This window comes from Echeneis naucrates, chromosome 10, assembly GCF_900963305.1.
Source record: "Echeneis naucrates chromosome 10, fEcheNa1.1, whole genome shotgun sequence".
NCBI lineage: Eukaryota > Metazoa > Chordata > Actinopteri > Carangiformes > Echeneidae > Echeneis > Echeneis naucrates.
The window spans coordinates 16075082-16094573 of NC_042520.1; the positions used below are offsets into that span (position 1 = coordinate 16075082).

At 43.4% G+C, this 19492-nt stretch overlaps 2 protein-coding genes across 3 annotated transcripts; one reads left to right on the plus strand and one right to left on the minus strand.

The window, feature by feature from the left end:
- Window positions 1–901: 901 nt before the first annotated feature.
- Window positions 902–10478, minus strand: LOC115050298 (serine/arginine repetitive matrix protein 2). The gene is made up of 2 exons (XM_029513137.1): window positions 10149–10478; window positions 902–9598 (listed from the first exon to the last, which is right to left on the minus strand). Exon 2 carries the CDS (start codon window positions 9517–9519, stop codon window positions 1402–1404), a length of 8118 nt encoding a protein of 2705 aa, XP_029368997.1. The 5' UTR covers window positions 9520–9598; window positions 10149–10478; the 3' UTR covers window positions 902–1401.
- A 2310-nt stretch (window positions 10479–12788) lies between these two features.
- Window positions 12789–18915, plus strand: rmnd5b (required for meiotic nuclear division 5 homolog B). 2 transcript variants are annotated; one of them, XM_029512315.1, is made up of 10 exons: window positions 12789–12834; window positions 14277–14467; window positions 14671–14813; window positions 14893–15030; window positions 15120–15220; window positions 15348–15514; window positions 15754–15919; window positions 16148–16250; window positions 16339–16493; window positions 16888–18915. In XM_029512315.1, exons 2-10 carry the CDS (start codon window positions 14329–14331, stop codon window positions 16949–16951), a joined length of 1176 nt encoding a protein of 391 aa, XP_029368175.1. In that variant the 5' UTR covers window positions 12789–12834; window positions 14277–14328; the 3' UTR covers window positions 16952–18915. The 2 variants fall into 2 exon arrangements, with proteins under 2 accessions (XP_029368175.1, XP_029368173.1); XM_029512313.1 differs by having other exon boundaries at window positions 12811–12878.
- The last annotated feature ends 577 nt before the right edge of the window (window positions 18916–19492 follow it).

The window sequence follows — 19492 nt, forward strand, 5'->3', positions numbered from 1 at the left end:
CCCTCCAGTGGTCAACCTGGTAAAGTCTGCTGCTGTGAAATTACAGTGAGTTGTGCTAATGGGAGCAACTTATGGCCTGAATTCTGGTGCCATATCCGTCTTCCAAAAATCATAGGGAAGGAGTAATTTCTCCTCAGGAATTGTCACACCACATGACCTAGACCCTCCAAATCAATACCAAACATCCTTAGCAATGATTATGAATTATGGTTAACTGTTACATATTGTTACAGCACCCTCTAAAGTGAGCGAGGGAACAGAGACAACATTTACCGCATTACAGTTTTAATATTAATGATTATTCATTCAATCATCTTCAACTGCAACTCTGTTTCCCGGTCGTGGGTGTTAATGAAAGTCAACATATTTGGACTGTTAAAAAAACATAAAATGTATAAGCACCATTGCATTGTCATTTTTCAAAATTTTGTGTCATTGAGAGTATTTTTTCTTTCATGTGCAACAACAACACAGACAGTCAAAACGGTGCCTGTGCACATTTTCAATGTGACGCTTCAGTCAGTTTAAATCTTTACACTTATTCCCTAAATTTTATTTTTCCTATAGTAGACTGCATTATACTACTACTTTATAACACACTTCCTGAAAACGATGCATTAAAAGTCTATTCTTCAAATGATGCACTCTCAAAATCAGTTAGTAGTTTCATCAGTAAACAGCAGTTAAAGAAAGTGATAACATTCAATCAAGAATATATAGAATATAGAGAATATATAAGAATATCTTAGCTGGAAATCTTGACTGCAAGAATATCTCACCCTTAACTTACAGTCAATGACCTGGCCAGAAAATAAACTGAGAGACAGTGAACTGTAGAAATAATCTATAGGAAAATAAATTAATGCATGAACAACGTAACATGTGGGACATTTTATTGGCATTATTATTGCAGACATCATGTGCAGAAACTCACTCATCCAGTATTAGAGAAAAACAATAGTAAAATAAATATGAAGCTCTTTTAAAACTGTATTTTCAAGTTTTTTGTAGGTATTTCTTAATAAAATACAAACATCAGTAAATTTGTAAACCCACTGATTTCTTGTCCCTGTGCATTACTGGTGAAGCTACAGTTACATCATCACCGAATATCAAAAATGACAAGTTTAAAACGATCATATTGAAATTCACTTTACGAACACCTCATGGAAAAGGCTTTCTCTGTTGTGTTGTCAAAAACTCAAGCATCATATAGCTCCTTCTATTAAAGCAGCGTGAGAGAGAAGCAGCAGCAGCAGCAAATAAACAACTAAAGAATCGCTGTCTTCAGTTGCAATGTGAAAACTCAAATAACAGTACAGGCTAACATTAGACACCCCCTTTATACACGGTGTATTTAAAACTCAACAGGCTCCAGGAAGGCGGTCTCTAACCTCTATTTCAGGACCTTTTCCCCCCTGTTGGGGGAAGGTTGGGGGGATGCTTGTGGTAATAGTCTGGTGGGGTGGTATTCGGGCTTGCATTCATCCCTATAGGGACATAATACATACTCTCCAGGTAGCTCTGGTCCATTGGGGGACTGTTCTGGGGCTCTGGCTTAGACCCCTGACCAGAGTGATTCCTGTAGCTGACCACAGGCCCGCTCGGGTGCATTGTTGCTGCAGTAGCCGCCTCAGGGTAGCGAGGTGGCTGGGGCTGATGTTGGGGATGTGCTGCGGGAGGTGGAGCTGGATATGGCATGTACTGTGGCGAAGGGGCATACATATTGGGGTTGTGGAGAGATGGGTAGGGAGCTGCTGAAGGAGGATATAGCCCTGACTGTGACATCGCTTGTTGTGGGATCAGTACCTCCACATATTGGCCGGTCTCTGGGTCGAACAACATTTTCCTCAGCGGCTGTAGGGGCACCTCAATATAAAAATACTTCCCAGTCTCAGGATCAAGGAGAACTCTGCGAGGTGTCTGTCCATAGTTACTCTCTGAGTACAAACTCGAACTGTCTCCCCCATATTCAGAAGCATAGGAAGGCCCTAGGCTTTGAGGGCCACTCAAGTATTGGGGATCCATAGGAGCAAGAGCAGGAGAGTGGCTGTGACCTGAATCGTTGTAAGGAGCACCAGCCATGGCTGGTGGCTGCTGCTGGGGGGATCTGTGTAGAGGAGGCCGTCGAGGGTCAATATGCTGAGCTGGCTGTAATGGCCGGTCTGCAGCACAGGCCTGCAGGAGTGAGGGATGGGGAGGGCAGGGAGGAGGCTGGTGGAGAGGCTGGTATAATGCTGGGGGCTGGCTTGGACCAAGAGTACTCGATTTAGGTGAACTGCGCTGGTAGCTAATTGGCTGTGTGTCAGATCTGCACTGGTGGGGCCGAAGTGGTGGCTGAGCCACTGGATAAGGCAGTGCCTGGCCTGGAGAATGTGGAGGGCCAGGGGGGGTGAGGTTACTGGGGCTGCGGTGCTGGTGAGGAGGTATGTGACCAGGGTGGGAGGGGCAGCCAGCTGTGCAGGAGCAAGGAGGAGGGCGGTAGGAGGGTTGATAGTGAATTGACCTCCTGGGGGTCAGATCTGGGAGCACAAGGGGACTAAAACTCTCCCTTTCATCGTAGCTTGGAGGGTCATCTGAGGCATAAAAACACGCGTTATCGGTCCTTTGGCGCCGCTCACTGGACAGTGATCTGCGGCATTGCTGGTGTGTGTATCCTGGCAGTTGTGTTGTGGGAACAGCAGTGGGTTGTTTTATGGTGTTTGAAGTTATCAACAAAGCCTGTTCATGAGGACACATCATACTGGGATCTTGTGGTTGGTTGGCTGGACCCATAACAGCTGGCTGTCTTGGCTGGTTGACTCCAGCAGAGGGAGGTTCAGTCATTTGGTTTGCTTCAGGGTCAGGAGCTGGAGGAGCTGCAGCTGTGGTTGATATGCCCGATGTTAGAGCTGAGGTTGTAGGTCTTTGTGAGTATCTGGAGCTTTGAGGTGAGGCAGCTGGTTGTTGCTGCTGTCCTTGGTCATTAGCGGCTTCTGTCTCTGATGGTGCTGTTGACTGGTTGGAAAGATTGGAGATGGCTGTTGCTGTTGTTTTGCTCGGTGGAGGTTTGAGGCTGGACACTGCAGACACAGCCAGCTTTCTGGTATAATTTGATGTTGATGTAGACTCATTGGAAATCTTTCTATAAATAGTTGGCGAGGAAACCACAATTGTCTGACACCTCTCCTCACCTTGTGGCTTCACTGCTGATGTTGTTACTGAAAGTCTCTGTGCTTCATTTGGCATTGTTCCTAAATCTGCATGCTTAAATTTGCAGGTTGGTTTTGGAGGCACAACTGGCTTTTGGGAATTTTTTGCTATAGATTTAACCTCAATAGTTTGAGGCCTGTTGCTTCCTGCGGAGTTTGCAGGCTTCTCTTGTTTCTGTGTGTCTTTGGACAGGGATTTAACCTCAATAGGTTGCGGCCTGAATCTCCTCACTGCAGGGGATCTTGGGGGAAAAGTTGGATCTAGTCGTTTCACTGATTCAAAATCTCCTAAATCCCTCGGCTTGGTGGGAGGTGGTGTTTGCTCCTGTGCATTTGTTGACGGAGGAGTACTTTTTTGCTTTACTGTGTCTTTTACTGTGGGCTTGGTGCAAACTCCTACTTCCACTGGGGTCTTTGTAAGGGTGTCTACTTTTTCAGATACTGCTGAGGGAGCAGATGTAGCAGACGATGCAGAGAATTTCCTTTCTCTGGGACACTCAGTTTGTTCAGCCTCAGAAGGCATGGTGGTCTGGAGGGGTATCTCCAGGCAGTTCACGTGTTTACGGGGAGCACCTTTGACCGCAGCTCCATTTTGGCCATCACCCACCACTGCTCCAATATCTGCTTGGTAGCCTTTCTCTTTCATTAACATGGAAACTGAGTGGCTACTACTGCTAGTGGTACTGTTGGGGGGAGTAGGCCCCACTGAGATTGAGGCAGCTGGGACTGGGGCAGGGATCTCTTCCTGTGCTGGCGATGCTGATGCCTTGGTCTTGCTTGATCCATCCCTGATTAACACTACAGCAGTGGACACCTCTCTTTCCTTACTGGGTACTCTGGGGAGGCTTCCGAGCATGGGAGGTCTTCTGTCTGTTTTAACTGCCACAGCTTTTCCCTCTTTATCTGGCTCTTGAATTTCTGTCACAGACTCTTGTTTTTCTGTTGCCTTTTTTAGATCATGCTGAGACAACTTGGAAATTGCTGTGTCTCCTGCAGTCAAGGACTTTTGTGACGCTCTGCTGACCTCACTGGCGAGCTCTTGGAAGGCCTGAGGTTTATCACATAGGTTTTCTGAATCTTTCTTGTTGCACAACATTTTATTTTTGTTTTCTTTCCAGCAAACAGCCTTGTATTCTATTTGTATGGGCTGTGGATGAGACTGAAGCTTTCCCTTACTTTGCAGAGGCGGTGATTCAGTCGGCAGCTTTGACTCTCTCACCTCCTCTTTCTGTTCTACTTTCCTCTCCACCCTGTGCGCTTCTTCCCTTTCCTCCCTCTTCTCTCCCATCCTCATTTCTTGCCTTACTTCCTGTTCCTCCACTTCAGTGATTTCTTTCCTCCTTTCTTCCTTTATTTCTTCCCTCCTGTTGCCATTAAAAATTTCCACCGTCTCTTCATCTGATCGCATTTCAGCACTTGTTGCCTTGAAAGACAGATTATATGTATTCTTCACAAGCCGCCTCACATCTCTAACTTTGTGAATGGGAGCCTTAACTTTGCTGTTGCCATTTTCTCCATCTCCCTCCGTTATTTCATCCACACTGTTCTCCACTCTTTCACTTTTTTCTCTGACAGTCATTTCCGGTGAGGAAGACTCAAGTTTGTTTTCTGCCTCAGGTGTGAGTTGAACACTTAGAGAGGCTTTCTTTTTCTCCACAGCTCGGAGTGTAATATCCTGTGTTTTTAACTTGTGGGCGCCCTTGCCACTCTGCTGTCGCTGTTTATGTGTCTCTTTGTTTTCACATTCCTGGTCTCTGTTTGTCATCCAGGCCTGTGTGCCACTGCCTCCGGTGGCACAAGGAGCTCCTGTGTTCCCAGCAGAGGAATGCGCTGAGTCACAGGCCTCCCTTTCGCCCCATGTTTTAATGTCATCTGCTTGTTGTATTGAAGTTGTGGACTGTTCACTGTCAAATTGCATTTTGTATTCTGATCTCATTTCAGATTTTAATGAGATTGCATTCCTGCTCTGGGAATCAGCCTCTTCACTGTCAGTCTGGGAAAAAATGACACTTCTGCTGCTGCTGGATGAACTTGGCCTGTTACTGGACCTCACTCCAAAGCTTTTTGATGGTTTTACATCATGCCTTGGGCTTGGATCTCCTCTCATGAGAAAACCGTCAGATGAAAAACCACAATCTGATGAGAGACTGGAACTCAGATAATGTGTGTCAGGTTTTGGAGAACTTTTTCGTGGCGCTCCTACGCTTTCTGTTAGCAGGCTGGTTTCCTCAAACGCAGGGTTAATTTCTTCTGTCTGCTCATCAGTTTGTTTATCCACACTTTGCATCTTCTTTGACAACACACTTTTAATGAGACAAGTGGCCATTTTGGTTTTAGAACAGGTTTCATCCAGCGAGGCGGATTTCTGGAGTTGGCATTTTCTTTGATCGGGCTGAGGGCTGGGTTCAGGGAGGTAGCAGGATTGCGTTGTTGCTGGTGTACTGTACTGTCTCACAAATGTCTCTCTGGGGTGGCTCTTTGGAGATGGACTTTCCATCATCACTGGTATCCCAGGACTACTATCTTCACTACTCTCTTCCTGCCTCCCTTCAGCATTGTCCTTTCTCTTCAGCTGGATCTGTCTCTTTGGCACTCCTCTTCTCATCTTCCTGGTGTCCTCTCTTTCCACAGCCACATCTACACACTCAAAGCTGCCCATCTCATAGCGCCTTGATGGATTTAGACCATCTGAGTAGCATGCAGATGATTGCTGGAAGGAGAAGTCATCACTGTCCGTTTTTGGACCAAAACCTCTGAAGTCGGCATAGGCCTGCCATGTAGAATTGACCCCCGAAGGACTTCCCTGGGTAGATGGCTGAGAAATGTTTGCGGACGAATGGTGGCTGGAATTGTACACGTCGAGGTAATCTACCTCAGGGCTTGACAGGCTGTGGAAAGCCAAGTCTGTAAACCACTTCACCTCATGATCTTCTTCATCAAACTCACTTCCCATGCTGGAGCTGGAACTAGGGCAGGGTCTGGACGCAGCCACGCGACCCCTGTTCTTGTTCTGGTGTGCAGGAGGTTGAAGCCGTCTGCTTGGACCACCACCCCAGGTGTCTTGTTGTGAAACACGTCTCAAAAGACTCTGTTGTTGCTGAAGCTGTCTGGGAGCAAGCGAGCTCTCTGGATAGGAATGCACTGCTGGCAGTCCCTGGCGGCTATCTCTGTTTGTGGGAGCTGCTCTGCGACTTACAGGCCCTTTTCTATTCCTGGCATTGAATGACAGCTCAACCTGTTCCCCTCTGTAACTGCCGTCCCCCTGCCACCCCTCACCCTTTTCAGGAACCCGCTCCTCCCTCTTTCTCTCTCTTTCCATCTCCCTATTCCTCAGCCTCCCCTTGCCTACCTCTCTCTCCTCCTCCAGCTGCATGTCCCTCTCCATTTCCAGTTGCCCTCCTGGTCTGACCCAGTGGGCTTGGCTATTATTGTCAACAGGGACAACATTGGGACTTTCCCTATTTGTCACTGCCTTTTTTAAATGACCACTTGGTGAGGATGCTACAACCTGAGAGGGGCTTTGGCTTTGGCTTCTGTTCTGCCACTGCCTGTAGGGTTTCTCAGGGGCTATGATGTGCACAGGTGTAAACCTCGTAAGTGGCGGAGAGGGAGTCCGCCTTCTGTTTGAATGGTGGGCCATGTCCTCAGTCAATCTCTCTCTGTGTTCTCGTGTAGCTTGGGTTGACAGAAGTCTTCCTGAGTGCTCGGGGATACAAAAAGATTTTGTTTCAGAAGTTTGGGCATACGTAGTGAACTGGGGATGTGGGTTTTCTGGGATTTGCACAGGAGGGTCAGATGTACCTCCAGGGACAGTGGAAATGGTTGGACTCCTGTCCTTAGACACGGAAATATTCAGGGATGGAGACTTAATCTTATTGATGGGCTTATTATAACTGCCCTCTTTCTCAAAAAAACTATGCCCAGGGTTTTGTTTTTCCTCTGAAAATGAGAATGAACTTGAGTTATGTCCACTGTTTACTTCTGTTTGTGTAGTTTCTTGCTCTATGCTTTGATATTTTAGTGGTGTCTCTATCTTTTGCTCGGCTGAGATAGGCAAAGTTAATACAGGTAAACAGTCTGTAGCCAGTGGTGAACTGCTTTGGATTTCAGCAGTTATTGATTTGTCTCCTCTATCTAATTCAAATGAGGATGACATGTCTTTAGCCAAATTCTCAGGGTACTGTATTTCTACAATATCAGCTGTGGGGGAATCTCTCTCAACGTCAGGTGTATGCCTCAGAGGAGGAGTAGGATGTGGCAGGCACCCTGTGGACAGGGTTACAGTTGGAATCTGCTCAGGAGGAGGGGGAACAGGTGATGGATCTCTATTCCTGAGGTGTTGCAGTGAGAGACTTTGATTGCTGTCAGATATAGGGGTTTGGTATCTTAGTACAGGTGAAGGAGAGTGATGCTTTGGCTGTGGTGAAGGTGTTTGGCACTTCTGTTGATGCAACACAGACACTGAAGGCTGCTGAGTGGGGCTTGTGAAGCCTGATATATGAGGCGAGTCTCGTGGTGAACCAGCAGACCCTGCTATAGTGCTCTGTACACTGTCTCTTCTTTGGGTAGGGCTCTTCGATTCAGGGGACACAAGTGCCCTATCAGACTCAGTAGTCAGACGATTCAGCTCAGGGAAAGGGGGAGTTTCCCTGTCCTCTGGCTGGACAACACTGTAAGAAATCCCTGTGATATGAGGGGATGAAGTGAAGTGTCTCGAAGAAGCAGAGTCAAAGTGAGGCTCAGGTGATGATGCTGTAATCCTGATTTCAGGTGAGGGAGCAGTATGTCTGTGCTCGATTGGAGAGCAAGTGCTCCTACCTCCAGGAGATGGAGATAAACTATAACTTACTACAGGCGAAGATACTGGGGTGTTGATTTCAGAAGGTGATGAAAGATGTCTTATTTTAGACGAGGAACCACGAGAAGTGGGTCTTGACCCTGTGTTAGCCAGAGAGGCAGCCTCAAGCCTGGCAGGTGATGGAACTGTGTGTCTCAATTCAGGTGAGATGCTACTCCCTATGAGCTCTGGGGATGTTGCTATTGAAATGACAGGTGATGGAGGTGTGTATCGTGGGGCAGGTGTAGAAGCAGTGCTAACTGTTTCAACAGATAGCCTTGCGCTTTGGCTTTCTGGAGTAACTGAGGTGTCTCTTCTTGCAGCAGAAGGATCTGAAATCAGCCCAGGAGAGCAGGGAGACTCTTCTATATCAGGAGTGGAGCTGCTGTTGAAAAGATCAGGCAAGGAGACCCTCCCTTGTCGGTGAGAGGCGGGAGATGAGGTTCGACTATCAGGAGAATATGGCCTATTCTTCAGGTCAGGAGAGGACAATGTTTCTCTTGAATGGGACAACTCTGAAGCACTGGATGAAGATAGAGGAGTTGAAAGAGTGGCAGCACTAGATTCAAAAACTTGTTCTGTACAATCTGGAGAGAATTGTTCGGGTGAGGGGCAGCTCTGTTGGTTAATGTAGCTGCCCTTTGGCTCAGGTGAGTTTTGTGCTATCCTGAACTCTGGTGAAGACTCAGTGTGGACTGATTCAGAGGAAACTACACTGACACAGTTACACTCAGAGGATGGACTTGCAGATAATGATTGCAGTGAAAGACTGTTAAGTCTGTGTTTGACAGTAGGAGTGATTTTCCCTGATTCAGGCTCTGGATGAGTTTTTTCAAGATTAGATAAGGATGGTGAAAGCCTTTTTTCAACTGATGAGGAAGACAATGGTGATGCTCTTTCCTCTGGATTGATATTATAGGAGCTATTATGTCCAGGAGAGGGTGTCCTCTCACAAGTGTTGAGGACTTCAGATGGTGTGATACTAAGCCTTGTTACTGGTGATTTCCTATTTGGTTCTAAATTTGGTCTAGTGTTCTCCAAGATGTCTGGATGTCCTGGGCTCAGAGCCTCTCCCTCTGCCTGCTCCTTCTCTGAAGACGTGCTCTGTGACAGGGGGCTATAAAGCCTTTCTCTTGAATCTTCAAAGCCCTCCTCTCCTTCACTTGAGCCCTGTGCGGTGTGGTATGAGCCTGAGGAGTCGTTTAGATCATCTGCCAGGGGTGATGCAGCAGCTCTCCCGCCCACCTCCCTCTGAGAAGGGACAAAAGCTCCAACAGCAGGACTGCTTGAATGAGAGGGTGACTCACAGTCGTCTCCAAAAATATCACACAGGCAAGTAGTCTCAGAGATTGCGCTACGCTGAGAAGGGACGTTGATGATGTCAAAGATTTCAACGTGGTTTGGGGTGCCGTCACGATGGCACAGGGAAAAGGTGTGGGGCGCACTGCGCAGGAAGGAGTAGCTGTCCCCTTGGAGAGTCCAGCTGTCCATCGCTAGTCCACAAGCTCCAAATTCTCACTGTGGCCAGTCCAGTCTGCTCCTCTAGTCTGCTCTGGGCTGTGTTCCTGGACTGGAAATAAAATATGGTCATCTAGAGGATGTGTATCTCATTCATTTATATCATGGTTAACAGTTGATAAAGATCAGCGACAAACAAACGTGTATCTATAACAATCATAGGGGCTTCATTGTTTCAATTTTGTTAGCTTCCCAACAGGAAATTTGTCTTTTATTCCTAAATACCTACAACCTTCAAAAAGGGCTCAAAACATAAATATAACTCTGGCACTTTGCCTTAAAAGCAGTAGCATGCAACCTGGAAATAACACAAGTGATGATATAAAGATTCACTTTAAGTTCACAGATAGAAAATATTAAGATATGTACCAGGAACTGGAACAAATTGCAAACTTTAAATTATTGAGACTGAGATTTATTATGGTATCATCATTATCATCATCTATTTTCATAGACATATGGAAACAGAAAATATTTGCATTAGCTCTGCCCAATACATGTCCCGTATCTAAGCTTTCATTATTGCCTTAGTGTAGGACTGATTAAAGACAGAAAGGCTGCTCACAGCTTAAGTCGAGAAGAAAGAATGATTGGTACTGTACCTTTGACCAATGATGAGGCTTTCCCAAGGGCATTGAGTTCCTCTGTGTTGCAGTATCTGCCCCTCATCCAATGAATTGGCTTTCAAAATCCACAGCACACTCCGAGTTTACAAGAACTCTGAATCCAGGACTGAGCAGCTTCAAGCGCAGAACGTCAAAGGCATTGCTATGCATCAGACTTGAATAGAAAATGCGAAGAGGGGCATCTCACTCGGACACATTGCTTCCTCTAATGCTCCCATCTCTATTTCTGCCCCTCCCTTCTGAGCAGGCCCTCAGGGAAATCACTTACTGAATCTAACCAGTATCTTTTTTCTTCTCCAGACTGGAGTTTGGTTGGGCATTGGCTTTCAAGTGTGAGCTACCCTGGGGTGCAGTGCTGGGGGTGGTTGGGTTTATAGTTAGCAGCAGGTGCTGATCCAGCCAGGACAGACGAGTGTGCCTGGAATTTGACACTTGGAGCCAGCTCAGTCACAGGGCCTTTCTATATATAGGTCCATACTATCAGAGCCAGATAGCCATAACTTTAGCTGTTTGAATGGGCACGTTTGAGGGAAAGAAAGGGGAACTACCTGGCTTGATGTTCAGTTCACACATTGTCCACTTAACCACAATATATGAGGTTATATTTAACATTGACAGCGCAGTTGTATACTTGCAATATGTGCATATCTGTGTAGATGTTAGGCTGGGCTACATCAGGTCACAGGTTAACTCGGACCACCCAAACACGACAGCTCACATGCACAATTCCTGTGCCCCGCATTTTTAGTATCAATACTTGCATAACGTCTGTAAGGTGCTCTCACATGTTACCAGTCACAGTTTTATGTCTATAATTTGTGTTTCAGGAAAGCTGCAGCTGAACACATTGTTAATTTTAAATTAAAATTTAAGGTTGCCTGTCAACAAATAACAAGCATTATCAAATTTCAAACAAAAGTAGTCATGTCATTTACTGAATGTAGAACTGTTGCTATAATAGCAGTACCCTAAGCTACACTGAGACTGTCTGGGCATGTTTGATCGTAGTGAGTGCTGATAAGCCCTCTATCCCTCACCGAATGCCTTGTGAGATTATCAATCATTCTCAGTCATTAAGTGATTTGTGGCAAGCCAATGGAAAATCTTTGATCGCAGCCCTGACTGAAGTTGCATAAGTCTCTCACTAAGGGTATATTATATCCATAGTATCAAATGGCTGCCCGATTGTTCTCAGCACTGGAAAGTCAACAAGCTCTTTTATGTATGTCATCATGCATATGTAATTTGGCCTACTCGTCTGTCTGGATAGTTATACATTGCAACAAGTGTACACATTTTCAGTGTGACTTGCCAAAATGGTAACCGAGTCCATGACCTTGATGGAGTAAATACAATATGGCTCTACGAAGAGAGCTACATGAAAACTACATGTATTTTTTTTATGCTCTATATCCACTTTAAAATATATTTTCTATATAAAATATATCTCAAGTTCAATTGCATGACAAACATGTATCGTCATTATTCTGGATTCTTGAAAGGCTCCATAAAGAGGTTCCATATGCAGAGCTCATATTTGCACAAATATTTAATATTTGGAAATACAAGCTGATTTCACTTGGGAAAAAATAAAGTACAAGATGTAAAGCATGTCCTCTGAGAACAGTAAAGTTTCAGAAGGTTCCAATGGATGAGGTGTGGGTATTGAACTGAATTGTACAGAAGTGCTGATAAATTTGGAGTCTGCGGTTATGACAGAACAGCAGACTCCAAGGAGGAGGATTAAAAGGGAAAGAATGATGAGCACCTCAGCAATGGGGAGCTTTAGTCCAGATCACTGATAGATTAGGTATACTGCCTGCTCAAGTCCAAAGACCTCACCCATCCTCCCACTTAGCCATGCAACATGCCAAAAATGCTGTGCACACACAATATGCTGCATGGGCAGCTGTGCATGGCAAAATGTCTAAGCCTTCTACAACAGTGCAGAGACTGAAGATCCGTGCCCATAAGCACTTCCTTTAGTAGAAAGATAAATAAACAACACTTACCTTTTAACATTCACCAGCTGCTTTTTCTGCTGGAGTTTTATCTGGAGGCAATGACGGTCAACAAGGTCCCAGTCTCATGATGGGTTATTTAAGTGCTAGTATGTATGACAAACACAAAAAAAGAGAGATCACATTTCAAATCTATCTTTTTTGAACTGACCTAGTTGCTCTTTTAGCTGTGTATTACCAAGCTCAAGAGAAGCGTCTTTCTAATATTAGCTATATTTTAAATGTTTTGGTTTGTTTATTGGTAAAGGAGAACTCTTGAGGCAGGCCAGTTTATGTGCACTCTCTTTTGTGCTACTTTTCTCCTCCTTGTTTCTCTACGTTTAGATTAAATTATTGCATGTTACAGGTTTAAAATATTCTATGCGCATTTTCTGTCAACCAATCCAACAGTAAATAAAACAAAATTAATTACTTATTTCAACCTTCACCAAGTACAAGAGTAAAATGAAGCTTACAGATCAGTGCAGCAATCTTCTGGGATGTTTTAAACATTTTAAAGGATATATATAAGGGATTGAAAAATCTGAGCTGGCCTCGGATGTCGCAGAACAAGCCGACTTTTATTGTGAAATGAGCATTAAGGCAGAATGCGACACAGGAAGTTGCGCATTACGACTGCTGGTGAAGTGTTGTCATAACAGGCAAGTGGCTAACGCTAATGTTTGCTAACTAATTAGCACGATAGGTGAGTGACGTTTATTTAAACATATGTTAAAATCCACTTGAACGATTATATGTGTCTGAAGTGTTGAAGCAATACAAAATATCGGGTTGTCATTTCTCGGCTGAAATGATTTGGGCCTCGTCAGTGAGCAGCTGGCTAACAGCCACTAGCTAGCTAGCTCTTAGCAATGGCGAGCTTTTGTGGCTAACTCCAGACTGTGATAGCATTTGTTTATGTTAGCTCAGATACAGCTTGGTTTTCTAAAAATTGCCGGATTTGATCAAATTGTATGTTTAACAACTTATGGCACGCCATGTCTGTTAGAGATAGTGAGCAATGAACGTGATATTTGATCAGTGAGACAGAAATGCAGCTTGGGTTTGTGTTGGTTACCTCTGACACGGTAGGTGGACATTTTCTGTGTTCAGCTCACAAGCGACGAGTTCCACCAAAGCTGCGTCAAATATTCTCCTTTGTTGTTTTAAAATAATATAGTATTGCCAGCACAGTACACAGCAGTCTCGGTGTATTTGTTTGTCACTTAATCATTAAATGAAACTTTGGTGTGGCTGACACGTTAGCGGCGGCTCGGGTTAGTAAACAGCAGGCCGCAGAGTACACAGGGTGCCTACCTCTCATCATGTTCATTCGCTAGTTGTTAGCGGTGTCACACCGGCCAAACTTTTAATCGCATGAGTGATGGATAGATTTGCCCTTAATATTTATACCGACTAAAAATCGACTGCCTGGTAGCTCTCAACCGCCTGCACTGTACTTGTTTGTGCAGGTGTGTGGGAGACAGATTGCCGCTGTTTAAACCACTGCAGCAAACTCCAAACAATTTGTAAACTACACGTCACTGAAAAACATTAACCTCTATTACTCTGTTAGCTGGGCAAGTAAGGCACTGTTGGCAAGTGTGTTGGCTGATTGGTGAGAGGAAATTGCTGTTCAGAGGTCAAAGTCATCTTTAGGGTAGTTCCAGTTTTTAGCAGCGCTAACTTTATTTTCCAATTGTAAATGACCCAGCATGTTGAAGTATTTCAAAATAATTACAATATGTCATTTTTCAAGAAAATTTGTTGTACTAATGTGAGGTTTCTCGGTTCTTTGCCGAGAAATCTTGTGATTTTTCACATTTTTGGGCTTTTAGATGCTTCTCTGAATAAAATCAAGGGGAAGATGTCACTTGGATTGAACGAAACTGACCAACAATTTATTGCTTTATTGAGAATTGTCTCTATTAATATAATGTAAAGTGGAAGTAAAATTGCAGACCCAAAAATAATGAACATCTTAAAATCTAGTGTCAGGAAACATTATGCCTACTATCTGTTTTCAAATATTGGCAAACATCAGAAATCCGGCATCAACCAGAACACAGTGATGGTGTAACATCTTTTTTTCTCCTAAATCTAGGTATCGGTGTTGTGCGTGTGTGTGTGTGAGTGTGGGTGTTCCAGTCTGAAACATGGAACAATGTGCATGTGTGGAGCGGGAGTTGGAGAAAGTGCTCCATCGTTTTGTAATGTACGGCCACCAGTCTGAGGAAAGACTAGACGAGCTCTTGCGCAGTGTCTGTGAGATCCGAGGACAGCTAGTAGCCTTTGGTAAGAAAAACTGAGACAGATAAATTGACATAACATGATTAAGATACACTATGTGAAGGTTAACTATGCTCAATGTTATTTTTATTATGTTCTATCTTTCTTTAGCCCATCAGGAACTGGAATGCTATGTTCATCACTGGGTACATTAGTGTAGACATTGTATTGCAGACACAATGAGAACTTTTCCTTTTTCTCTCTTGCAGGAGTACAGGATGCAGACTTATCAGTCTTGTCTCAGACCATGGCCCAGTGTTGTAAGAATATCAAAGAAACAGTGCAGATGCTAGCCTCTCGACATAAGGACATCCATGGCAGTGTATCAAAAGTGGGAAAAGCCATTGACAGAGTAAGGACAGACAGCAACTTACTTTAACATTAAACATTTGACATCTCCAAACTTAATTTTCTGACAAACTTCTCTGCAGAATTTTGATGCAGAAATCAGTGCTGTTGTGGCAGAGACAGTGTGGGACACTCCAGAAAGACAGAAATACTTGAGTGAGACCATTGTGGAGCATCTGTACAGACAAGGAATGCTCAGTGTAGCAGAGGATCTTTGTCAGGTAAATCCTTCAATATAATGTGAGACCAAATATTATGTGACCCTAGTTTTTGTTGACTGTTCATTAAAATACTTTTGTCTGTTTTCTAGGAGTCTGGTGTAGTTATAGATATGAGTATGAAGCAGCCATTTCTGGAGCTGAACAGGATCCTTGAAGCCTTGAGGATGCAGGATCTCAGGCCAGCACTAGAGTAAGTTATATTTTAATTTGATTTTAGCGAAAATCTGTTGATTTATTCATCAGCCTCATGAAAAATATATTTTTTTTAGCTCTGTGCCAGAGATACAGAACTAACCTAAGAATGTGCCTCATCTCAGGTGGGCTGTGATGAATCGACAGCGCCTTCTTGACCTAAACAGCAGTTTAGAGTTTAAGCTGCATCGCTTATATTTCATCAGTCTGCTCAGTGGAGGAATCAGCAACCAGATGGAGGCCCTGCAGTATGCCAGACATTTTCAGCCCTTTGCATCTCAGCACCAGAGAGGTAGGCATGATACAGATACACAATTTTAATTTCATTGCTAACAAAACGACCAAATGGTGCTAAATTTAAGTTATGTTTTCTTTCTGTTTTCAAATTGCTGAATCTTTTAAGGAAACACACCGCCGGTGGCGTGGGATTTATACAAACGCAACCAAGAGGGAATTCATATGTTAACAAGTCTAGTACTCATGTAATATCTTCCTTTCCCCCTCCCCTGTGAACTTTTTTTGTTCTGTCAGATATCCAGATCCTGATGGGAAGTCTGGTGTATTTGCGTCACGGCATTGAGAACTCGCCGTACCGCAGCTTGTTGGAGACAAATCAGTGGGCAGAGATATGTAACATCTTCACCAGAGATGCCTGTGCCCTACTGGGCCTCTCTGTAGAGTCTCCGCTAAGTGTTAGGTAAGAAAACTATGATCCACACACAAATCCTTATTCCTGGTCTTTTTTGTTATATTTGCATCTATTCTCAAAGTTAGTTTATGTTTAAAATGTAAATTGGAAGTAGATTTTATTAAGTGCAAGATTATGAATAAATAATTTCCTTACCATGTTTTATGATTTAAGCATGTTTGCTTAAAGGATTAAAGCTGTCGTCAAAGTTTATCAGTAGTGTCTATTTCTCTGCAGTTTTGCATCAGGCTGCATGGCTTTGCCAGTACTAATGAACATCAAGCAGGTGATAGAGCAGCGACAGTGCAGTGGAGTCTGGACACACAAAGATGAGTTGCCTGTGAGTCAGTTTTTTTTAATTAACAGCAGACATTACTTTTAATTCTTTCTTAGTATTCACTTAATTCACAGCCTGTCTGTTCATTTAGATTGAAATTGACCTCGGGAAGAAGTGCTGGTACCACTCTGTTTTTGCCTGCCCAATCCTTCGGCAGCAAACATCAGAGAGCAACCCTCCCATGAAGCTCATCTGTGGCCATGTCATCTCCAGAGATGCCCTCAACAAGCTGACTAATGCTGGAAAGTAGGTTGGAAAAGCAGCCAGATTAATAGGCACATAGCAGAGACTGAAAATAACCTGTTTTATGTTGTTGCGGGCCAAATCATTCAACTCATTCATGGTGAAATATTTCCCTTGCGATCAATTAAGTTTTTATATATATTTGTTATCAGGACATTAGCTTTTTTTTTTTTAAGCGTACAATAATATCCCAAGATTTTAGATTCAGTTTATTGACCCCTGTTGTGATCTGAGCACCATTATGTTTGGGAAATTTAACCTGGAAGACAGTTTCCAACCTCAGGAACTGTGGAGAAAAAAATGAAACTAAAGCTAAAAACCTGATAGTATGCCTGACAAACAGGGATGTAAAAAGGATGTGATTTACATATTGTGTTCCTGCTCCTCTTATCCTCAGGTTGAAATGCCCGTACTGCCCCATGGAGCAGAATCCGTCACATGCCAAGCAGATCTACTTTTGATACAGCACACTCTCCTCATGAGTAAGGATGAAGTTCCCTGGAGCTCGTTGCATTTCCAGGACCATTTGCTCTGGCCCTTTTCCTCTGTCCCTGGCCTCTCGGCCTGTTATTGTAAGCATTAAGGTTTAATCCCAGTGCTCCTCTGGACAGCCTTGGCCATCCCGTAACCCACCTTGGACCCTCCCAACTTTTGCGTAGTACACAGAGTCCTATGGAAATGGTCCAGCTACAACTCGTAGTAGAGTGTGGAGTCTGTCAATAAAGAGAACATCGTCACGAAGAAGCTCCCTATGAAAAAGGATCATTCATTGAACCTCATTTGCAAATACATGCAGAGTTATAGGCTTATCTTTTTAAACATGTAATTCTTTATAGTGTTTGTTTTCTTGGTTTTATTGACTGCTTAAGTTGGGTGACTGCTTCTTTTTTTCTTTTTCCCTTTTCAACAGAAGCAGTTAAGTGATGATGAATGGGTGAGTGTGGGTAAATGGCATAGATAGGAAGTTTTTGACTTCTGGATCGTAATAAAGTTTTATTATATACAAGAAAGCCCACAGATAAAAAAACTGTAGTAGGTTTATTATTTGCTGGTGAGGGGAACTGTGGAGGTGTGTCTTGAATTGAACTCTTTGATTGTGACCCATTACTCCTCCATAATGTAATAAAGGCCTCACGTAGCTTCAAAGTCACTGTTGGCTGATGTATCCATTTGATCAGTAGAAGAATACTAACTCGTCAATGGTGGAACAGCTATTTTTGTGACTGACTGCACCAGCAAGATTTTCATCATTATAGAAGCCATTTGTCTTGTTCTATGTATGTATTTAACAAACAACAACAAAAAGGAAACAAAAAATATATACTACTGTGAAATGTGCTTTGTTTCTATTTTTCATTGCATCTGTCAGAACAGCTCATGTAAAATAGTAAATTAACTGATGAGCAACATGCGTTATCGCCACTCCTGCGTAACTTTCTGAACTAACGACTTGGCAATTCGCATCACGGTTGTGCCATCTCCTCACTCTGCCATGCATTGTTTCCTAAGCTTGCACGCTATGTGATTTGGAGATGTAAAGTGGTGTGACGGTAGCTGTATGGTCTGACTTGCAGTGACTGTAGGCTTGTGATTCAGCTTTTCCCGTCGTGAGTGGGGAGGGGGGGGGGTCCTCTGATCGTTGTGGCTGTTAAATATATAACTTAGAAAATGCCTCCGCTGCCATAAGTTTGGCGTTTATTTTTCAGAATTGAAGCATTAAAATCCATGCATTTCCTCAGGGCCCATTGTGAAAGTCCATATCACACCTTGCAGTTAGTATTAAAAATTGTACATTTTATTTACGGATGCTTGAACAAAGATTACACATATTTCATAACTGAGGTTGATTGTTGGGGTATGGCATGAGTTTGGTTATTATTCACCTGGTGACGTGTCAGTGTACACTTGGGAAGTGTGTCACAAACTCCAAGCCATTACGGTGTACAGTAAAATATGTTTAGGTGGAGAAAACTAATAGTGCAAGTTCCCAATGTCCTCTTAAAGATGGTGATGTCACCTCACACTCGAGTGAGGCTAACTTCTTCAGCAAGCACTGCACCAGCATAGCTCACACTGACGATGCAACATTACCCTCAGTTTTTAGTCAAAATTCTGGGATTAACATTTATTTTGGTTTCATTTGCAATGGGTTAAAGCACATGTTTTGCGTGGACCTCCACTGAATTTCTTCTGTTCTTCCTTCTTTTGGTTGACAATCATTCATTGCTTCGTTGAGTGTTCCTTCAGATAGACTGCTAGCGCTCTGTACTTCCGTTGTATTAATTTTGTTGAATGTTTGCATTTCCTGCTTTTGTGTGTTATGCAACCTTTATTGTAAATATTTATCCTCTAACATGTTTCATATACTTGCATCTGAAATTAAAATAAAAAAAAAAAATTTATACTCCAAGTCATTTTGGAGGCTTGTACTGGCATTTGGTGGTGGACTGCTCTTCCAACATCAGCTGCTCAGCTGTTTTTGTTTTTTGACATCACCACATGATGGAGCTAGTGCTGCATGATCCACACCATAGCTAAACTGCATTGAGGTTCATTGCATCTTAATGTAAGAGGTTTTAATTTGAATTTCACATGTTTATTTGTAAATTACTCACCAATGATTAATCATGTCACTTTATCAGATAAACAGTATTCTTGCCGATGGCGTTGAGCGCTACGATCCTCCCACAGGGTGATAACATGAGTGAGGTAAGAACCTTTTCTCATCCCACTTCAATAAATCACTCAACCTCCACGGAGCTGTGAAGTTATATTAAGCCCCAGTTTATATAATGTTTTAAATGCCAAGGTAAGGGCCCTGTGAGTCAAACTATTCAGATTAGTAGAGACACACACAAAAAAAACTCCTGCTATGGACTGGTATGTGTTGTTACTAATATAATTTTATATACGTAGTCTTAACTTATGCATAACCATCAACATAACACATTTACATGAAAAACTGAAAAGCCAAGTGTTGCGTCTCCATACTGCCATGATAT

What these genes read in the sequence shown, in the direction of transcription:
- LOC115050298 (XM_029513137.1), bottom strand. Translation starts at nt 9,519, where the DNA reads ATGGACAGCTGGACTCTCCAAGGGGACAGCTACTCCTTCCTGCGCAGT.
- rmnd5b (XM_029512315.1), top strand. Translation starts at nt 14,329, where the DNA reads ATGGAACAATGTGCATGTGTGGAGCGGGAGTTGGAGAAAGTGCTCCAT. An exon ending in GATCTCAGGCCAGCACTAGA is followed by an intron (nt 15,221 to 15,347) that starts GTAAGTTATATT and finishes GCCTCATCTCAG; the next exon opens with GTGGGCTGTGATGAATCGAC. An exon ending in TGCATCTCAGCACCAGAGAG is followed by an intron (nt 15,515 to 15,753) that starts GTAGGCATGATA and finishes TTGTTCTGTCAG; the next exon opens with ATATCCAGATCCTGATGGGA.